The sequence below is a fragment of the Mastomys coucha genome, unplaced genomic scaffold (assembly GCF_008632895.1).
Source record: "Mastomys coucha isolate ucsf_1 unplaced genomic scaffold, UCSF_Mcou_1 pScaffold6, whole genome shotgun sequence".
Taxonomy (NCBI): Eukaryota; Metazoa; Chordata; class Mammalia; order Rodentia; family Muridae; genus Mastomys; species Mastomys coucha.
Genome location: NW_022196912.1, coordinates 125,618,191 through 125,626,032, shown reverse-complemented (window position 1 = coordinate 125,626,032; position 7,842 = coordinate 125,618,191). Strand labels below are relative to the sequence as shown.

Sequence of the window (7,842 nt, the reverse complement as noted above, 5' to 3'; positions counted from 1 at the left end):
GATTAAAGGTGTGTGCCACCACTGCCCGGCTTCTCAGGAAACTCTGACTTGGGCTTTATAGGCTATTATACTGAACCTAGTATCTCTCTTAATCAAAAGAAGTGACTTCAAGTTTCAGAACCCACCCACCCCAAAAGATAGAAGCAAAGGGGCCAGAGGAGGAACAGACATCAAGCATGCTGGGAGGAGTGACCCAGGGAGGATGGAGGCTGACCTTCAGAGGCAAGCAGGCTCCCCAGGAGGCTGGTGTAAGTGGGAATGTCTTTTTCTACTTGAAGGTAGGCAGGCAGTGCAAAGAAGAAACAACCAAGAGTCAGTCAGAAAATGGAAGGTAAGATGCATTAGGTCAGATCTGCAAGTTCAGAATGTGCAGTGTGCAGTTCAGCCGAGGGAGTCCGGCTGAGCTAAGACCACTGAGCTCACCAAGGAGTGGACAGTGACTTTGGGTGCACAGATGCCTGCAGAGAAGGCAATGACTACAGGCCCACAAGCAGGCTCCAGATCAGCCACCACCACAGACCTTGTCTGGAACCTCAGACAGTGCATCTGAAGCACTGTCTTAACAGTAAGAAAGATGACCTAAGTCACAGGAAACCATGGACAACAGGCAAATCTCCCTTCATTATCTCCTCTCCACTTACCTGGTGAGTTCTAAAGTTACTGACTTAACACAAGCCCCAGTGAAGAGCATGGCGAGCCATCTTGGAACCAAGTGCAGTACCTTCTGTACTAGGTACTAGACCAGGCCCTCCTGCTCAGGAAAGGCATGTACCTCCAGGAGTGAAGCCTTCTGTGAGAATCTGGACAGTACAGACATGTGCAATCTCGATTTCATGATGGCTGTCTCCATCCAGAACCAAGCATCTGTAACAGAAAAAGGACAGTCCTAAGACTGAGGCCTAAAGCTCAAGACAACATGACCAGGGCCGGTGGGACGGCTACTCTTACCTCTGGTTGTTGGAAAGACGACAGACCATGGTCTCAGGCTTCTTCGAGTCCCCAAAACTAACAAGGAAGGTAGCTCCTTGGAAGACAAAACCAAACCACACATGACGCACTGCTTCATCTAACTGCTCTCAGGACAGGAAAGCTCTCCTCCACTACCACATGGGAAAGGACAGGCTGATACAAAGGACAGCTTTGTGTTTAGGGTCCCTTTGGCTAGGCAAAAAGGCAATAATGAATTAAGGGGTCTCAAAAGCTTAAAAGGGCACTGCTTGGAGACTGGAGAGGCTCAGTGGTTAAGAGCACTCTCAAAGGACCTGGAATCAACGCCCAGCACAGATGGTGCTCAGATCTGCCTAAAACTCCAGTTCCAAGGGAATGAGCATCCTTTTCTGACCTCCGTAGACATGAGGCAGACACACAGTGCACAGACACAGTGTAGGAAAAACACCCATCCACATAAAATAAGGCATTGCTATGCATACAAAGCTGTGAACTTTGTTACAACCTTAAAGAAGGCAAGTAGGTGAAAAATTCAAGTCCCAGACCAAACAATAGTAACCCTACTGTAGAGCAGAGTGAACAAGACCAAAGTGATAGAGAAGAGGCTGGCCCTCGCCTGTGGAGTGCATATAGGCCTACATCAGAGGAGCTGTGCTGCTTGGCAGAGCTATGGGAGGCGGGCTCCACCCCCAAGAGAATGCTCCCTATGTTACTTGTTTGCTTCAGAACCAGCTTCAGCTGCTACAGCTTGTCTCCAGGCCTTTCCTCTAAGGGCCATGGTCACACAAATTTGACTTCTAGTGACAGCCTTCCATCTGTGGAAGGTACTGCTAGCCAAGGCTCTCTGTCCATTTGATGGCACTGCCCACCAGTAAGAACATTTCCATCTCTAGAGCTGCTAGGTTCAAAAGAAAATAGAGGGCCGAGCAATGGTGGCGCATGCCTTTAATCCCAGCACTTGGGAGGCAGAGGCAGGCGGATTTCTGAGTTCGAGGTCAGCCTGGTCTACAGAGTGAGTTCCAGGACAGCCAGGGCTACACAGAGAAACCCTGACTCGAAAAACCAAAAAAGAAAGAAAGTAGAGGAAGGCAAGACACACACACCATCCTGCAGCATGTCCACTCGCCATGCTTACTTACCACTTAGGAGCACCTTCAGCTGCTTGTCATAAAACTCAGCCTCACGGTGGGACACCAGGGCACAGTCAGCACACTGGCGCACTGGGTCGACGAAGCACATGCGCCGAAGTGGCACCTTCTGGCTGCAACACCTGTCGCAGAAGCATTTCCCACAGCGGCGGCAATGATGCTGTGAGGGTAAAGGTTGGGCAGTAAATAGGACAACCAGAATGCACCTGTATTGTGTGTCACTTCCACACAAACCCACTATGAACACAGCAGAGCTCTGCCTCACTTGGGAAAAATGGACCACAAGAGTGGTGGGTGTGTGGGTGCGTGGGTGTGTGTGTGGGGGGGGTGCATGCTGCTAGAGACTGAGCCCTGAGCCTCATGCATTTTAGGTGAGCACTTCAATCACTCAAGTACAGCCATGCCCTCAGCTCCTTCGACCTCCTGCTGCCCAGCACAGGCTGACTCAACCCTCCTTGAAAGCTCAGTACTCCATGGGGGAGCTGTACCAGTGACTGACGAGGACATCGAAATAGCCCATAAGATCCAGCTTCTCTAAGGAACTGGGCTTTCTCTAGAAAGAACTCCGTCTACCAGGCCTAGCCCTACCCCACCACCCCACGCCCACCGCAGCCGCAGCTCACCTTTCTGGTGATAAAATCAAACTTGGCATCACACTGCATACATCTTGGACACTAGGAAGGAGCATGACACAGAATTATAATCCAGCTCTTTCACTTGGCTAACAGCTCAGACAGGGTCAAGAGGTACCAGGAAAGGCTGCTGAGAAAGCCAACTTTCTGTCTACACAGGCAGATTATGGAACAGCAAAGCAGGACAGCCCACTGAGCTCAGGGTCAAGCTCAGAAGCTGGGTAAGATTCATCAGGCCATAGCCCAAGGCTCTCATTTAGGAGGGCAGCTTTAAGGCCTGCAGGAGCCCCAGCCAGGACCTAGCCTCAATGCCCAATGGCCAATATTTTGTGGGATGTAAAGGCACAGCTTAACTTATTTTGCAGCAGAGTTGAGATCAGAGGGCTATTCAGACTCTGGATAGAGAGGCAGCTCATTCTAGCTGCTTCACCTCTATCCTGTTACAGAGCCAAAGTTCATAGTTGTGAAATAAACACGGCATTCCATAGCACTGATCCTGCTTTACAAAGGAAAGTATAGGGGCTCTTCTCAGGAAGTATGGCTCCAGAGAGTTGAAACATAAAATTGACTCTGAATGCATACCTGACTGGGCCTGTGAGAAAGTGGCCAGAGCAGAACAAAGATGAGAGGTCCACGTGGCCTGAAATGTCCTGAAGAGGCTTACACTTACAGGACACAGAGGCAGAAGGCTCTAAGACTGGGCTTCTGTGCACATGGATTTGCACAGAGGCAGGAGAATGGCACCAACTAGGATGGCATGAAAGACCTGGGTCTAAGTGAACAGGGCTGAACCTGCTCTCAGTGCTTGCTTGCCTTCCTCTGCTGCTTTTCCCTGGACACCAGTGGAACAGGATACTTTCCACCGAGTCTGCATCATGTGCGAAGTTTCTCCCACCCCAGAATTCAATTACATGGTATAAATCCTGTTCAGAGGGGTCATTTCATAGCAAGACCCCCAACAAAAAATAAGTTTCCTCTCCAGATGACCCAGTGCCATCAAAGTCAAGGGACATGGATGATATCTTCAGATCCTCTGGGGGCTACCAGCTAGTTACTTCAAGAGTCACAGCTTTAAAAAGTACAATCTCTCTACAAACCCATGGACCTGCCAGAGATGCTGTTCCCTTGAGCTGCTCACAGCACACTAGAAGTCTGGATGATACAGCAGGCGAGTTCCAAACACCTTCCTTCTGAATTGTGAAACAAGTCAATGCTAACTGACACAGGGTGAGCAAGTCAGGATGACTGACGGTGCTGAGGGACAGCGCAGCAGGGGAACCCATGCCCAGCCAAGCCCACTGCAAACTGTCTGTCCAATCAGTATTTGAAACAATGCTGGTGGAGCTGGAGCGATGGCTCAGCAGTTAGGCACACCTGCTGCTCTTTACACTCACATGATACAGACACAAGATGCAGCTCACAACTGCCTCCAGCTCTAGGGAAGTGCACTCCCTCTTCTGGCCCGTGGACACGGGTGCTTGCATGCACATAATTAAAAATAAAAAGGTTTTTAAGCACTCATGTTTACCAAGACCTCACAGTCATACATGGATAGGGTTGTCTGCCCAGGTGCCCATGGGATTTGAGGCCTGTCTAGTCCACTGCTGGAGTGAGTACCCAGCAGCCCCAGGACTCCTGACTTGTTCTAAGTGTACCACTACACCTTGGAAGGACTAGCCAAGGCCTACAGAGTCCTGAGGGATGGTCACAGCACTTCTTCCCAGATATCCCAGGCGAGAGTGCTACCTGATGAGCCTCTGTTCAGCCTCTGGACATTACTGACTCCAGCTGGAGTGACACCGTGTTCAGTATATGGTGATTCTCATAAACCAGACTATCTGTGACATAGGATGGTCAACTCCAAAGGCACACAACTCCCAGGTCGGGAGAAGGTTCTGCTCTGAGCTGGCTTCCTGCATGCTCTGGAAGGAGAGGGAGTGTGTGAGAAGACACCACTGACAGCCTCCTTCAGTGCCCCACTCATTCCCAGATGGTGCTTAGACCTGGCTCTGGAGGGTTATTCCAGCCATAAACAGTGCAAATCCATGGAAGGAGACTTTTCCCACGAGAATGCAGTCATTGGGGTGAGCTATGACAGACTTGTTCTAAGTCCCATGCACTGACGCTCCCAGCCTTAGAGAAAGTACCAGTGAAGCTGAGCATGGCCTTCCGTGTGGGAAGTCATGGGTACTTCAGATGTCTAGATATCCAGATATGGGAGAAAAAATGGCCATTAATGGGCTGAGTAGTGGTGGCATGCACCTTTAACCTCAGTACTCAAGAGAAAGGGGCAGGCAGATCTGTGTGAGTTTGAAACCAGCCTGGCCTACAAAATGAGTTTCAGTATAGCCAGTCCTATATACTGTAAAACTGTCTTAAAAAAGGAAGAAAAAAAAATAATGAAAAGGTATATTAGGAGGCTGGAGAATTGGCTCACTGGCCTGCTTAAAAAAATTCTAGAAAAAAAAATGAATGGCTCATGTTTTAACCAAGACCTTTTTATCTAATAGTTCTAATAGTTATTCCAGATCTCAGCACTGACAGACTGCCATACAGCTTGGCCAGGGTTGTTGTGCTTGGCATCAAAATAGGACACCTACTAATGAATCTCTGGCTCTGCTAACAAGCAGTGTGGTCAATCATAGGCTTGTCATGTGTGGCTACAGCCCTGCTAGCACAGGCCTGGCTTTCTGTCAGGGCAACAGAGTGAGGTAAAGGACATGGGATCCACACAGGCACTAGGCGCCCTCTGTAGCACAGGACCACATAGAATAGAACCTCATCCTGAGTATGTGGTCACCAGACACCAAGTAGTCGCAAGCCCTTGCCACCTACACGTGTTGGAGGCTCTTCACTCTCCCCACTCCATCAGCTAGGTGATATGTGGAGGGTCCCTCCTCACCCCATTGGGGGCCTCACTTATTTCTGCTCTCAGTCTTGTCACAGGCAGATTCTGGAAGAAGTGGCTCAGAACATGGGACCATCACCTGAGAGCCTGCAGCTCTTCCCTTGAAGATGGACCTTCAAATTACATGCCCAGCACTAGGCTAGTGCAAGTGTGCGCCACGAAACCCACAGATGAATGGGCTGCTTAGGCTAGTGCAAGTGTGTGCCACAAAACCCACACAGACAAATGGGGTGCTTAGAGGAAATTCCTATCTAATGAGGCCCACTTTCTCAATTCATCCAAGAGGCTAACAGCACTGAGCCTCTACAGGTGCCTGAGAGGAGTCCTTGGGGCCATGCTCAATATCCCTTCATTGTAGGAGAGGAGGGACCCTTTGGGGAATCACTGCAGCAAGGACAGAGATACAAGACTTTCAGCCCAGGCGAGCTCCATGGGACCACGCACTGTGCCACAAAGCTTCTATGTTCCTGAGCTCCCTGGCTAGCATGTGTCTCCTTGTGCTCTTATGCTGGTTTCTGGACCTGGAGTCCCTGTCTCACCCATCCCAGCTCTGGAACTGTCCACAGAGGCCAGTCGGTAGCTCTGTCAGCGGCCTCTGCCCTTGGATTCTTGTCAGTTCATGAGCACTCCACACACTTTGAATGGTGGCAGGTCCCTACTACAACATGGCGCCTTCCTTGCCTCAGATGTCCATCACAAAAGCTTCATAGAGGTCACAGTGAGATTAAGCAAGGAAACCACAGTGCCACCCAGTTCTGTGAGAGTAGCTGTTTTATAGTCCCCAGGCCACTCTAGTGCAGCCTTAAGAGGAGAGTTCTGGTTTGGAACATCACACATGACCTTCAAAGAACAACTTTACATGGGCATGCATGGTGAAGTGTGTGTGGACACCAGAGGTCTTTCTTAGGTCCACTCTGTGTGTGGAGCGGGGCTCTCTCAATGGACTACAGTCTGCCAAGCAGGCTGACTGCTCAGCAGATCCAGGAATTTGCCTCTCTCTGGCCTGCCTGGTATGGGGAACTGCCACACCCAGATCCCCACCACCACATACATGCCGTAGTGAAATATTTAGGCCCTACTGCATACATCAATTGCTGAGTGAGCAACCCCTGCCTGAGAGGCAACGTCAGGCACTGTGCTCCCTCCTCCCTGTCCTGGAAGCTCTTCTGAGCTGCTCGTCCATCTGAGACTGCCTACCTGCACCACCCCTGCTCCACCATCCTGGATCTTGCCTATAGGTAACACACTTCCCACAGCTCCTTCTAGAATCCTAGTTCCTACCTCACAAACCAGGGATCCAAGGGGTCCCTTAGGTCTCTGCTGTCCTCTATGCAGAGGACGTCCTGTCTGTGGCTTCATCCAGGACTAGACTGTGCAAAGGTAGAAATGACCTTTTGTTTTTCACTCTCCACCCCCACTCTGTCTTTCTTTTAAAAAGTAAAGGAGGTGGAACCTGGCACTCGAAGGCAGAGGCAGGCGGATCTCCAAATTAGAGGCCAGCCTGGTCTACAGATGAGTTCCAGGACAGCCAGGGCTACGCAGAGAAACCATTTAGAAAAACCAGAAAGAAAAACCAAGTGGAAGTGAGGAAATATAAAAGCAAGAAACAACAATGGCCGCTGACTCCACAGGCATACTGCACAGTCCAAAAGGTCACCTGGATGCTCTGGAGTCTCCTCCCTCTCCCTAGTGTGTTCACCCTGGTCGCTCGCCCCCTCCCTCTAAAGGCCTTGTTGTCTTCACCTGCCCACACCCTCCCCTTTAGCCACAGTGTCTTTCCTGCACCTCCCCCTGTTCCCTGGCCTCCTTCCCAAGCCTCACACTGCCAGCCAGTGGTCTCCTTCCCCTCACTGTGTTCACAGATAACCGGCACCAGGGCTGGCAAGAGGCTACCAGAGACAGGGAAGCTCCGAGTGCTGGCACACCAGCCTTGCCACAGCCTCTAGAAAGCATGAGCTCATGCTTCCCTGGCAAACACTTTTGCTAACTATCTCCCCAGCCCCTGAAGCTCAGTTTCTGAGACCTCAACTAGAACACATATCCATCCCTTTCAAAACCTAAGTGGCCAAATTCTGTTATTCTAAATAGCCAATGAACTAGCCAGGCTTAGTGCAAGTCTATACTCCCAAGCTGAGGCAGGAGGATCAAAGTTATTCAAAGCTACATACTAAGTTTGGGAACAGCCCGAGATATACATTACGACTAT

General features: G+C 50.3%; 1 protein-coding gene across 6 annotated transcripts in view; it reads right to left on the bottom strand.

Annotated features, from left to right (window-relative positions):
* Zfyve21 (zinc finger FYVE-type containing 21) overlaps positions 1–7,842 on the bottom strand; it is a 15,995-nt gene that overhangs the window by 2,480 nt on the left and 5,673 nt on the right. For 2 of the 6 annotated variants that reach the window (XM_031357637.1, XM_031357639.1), the window contains exons 2-6: positions 2,720–2,770; positions 2,088–2,256; positions 949–1,024; positions 773–864; positions 215–271 (exon numbers count right to left, since the gene is read on the bottom strand). In XM_031357637.1, the coding sequence (XP_031213497.1) occupies positions 215–271; positions 773–864; positions 949–1,024; positions 2,088–2,256; positions 2,720–2,770 (445 nt within the window). The remainder of the gene's footprint in view (positions 1–214; positions 272–772; positions 865–948; positions 1,025–2,087; positions 2,257–2,719; positions 2,771–7,842) is intronic. The other 4 variants (XM_031357638.1, XM_031357640.1, XM_031357642.1 and 1 more) reach the window with 2 other exon arrangements.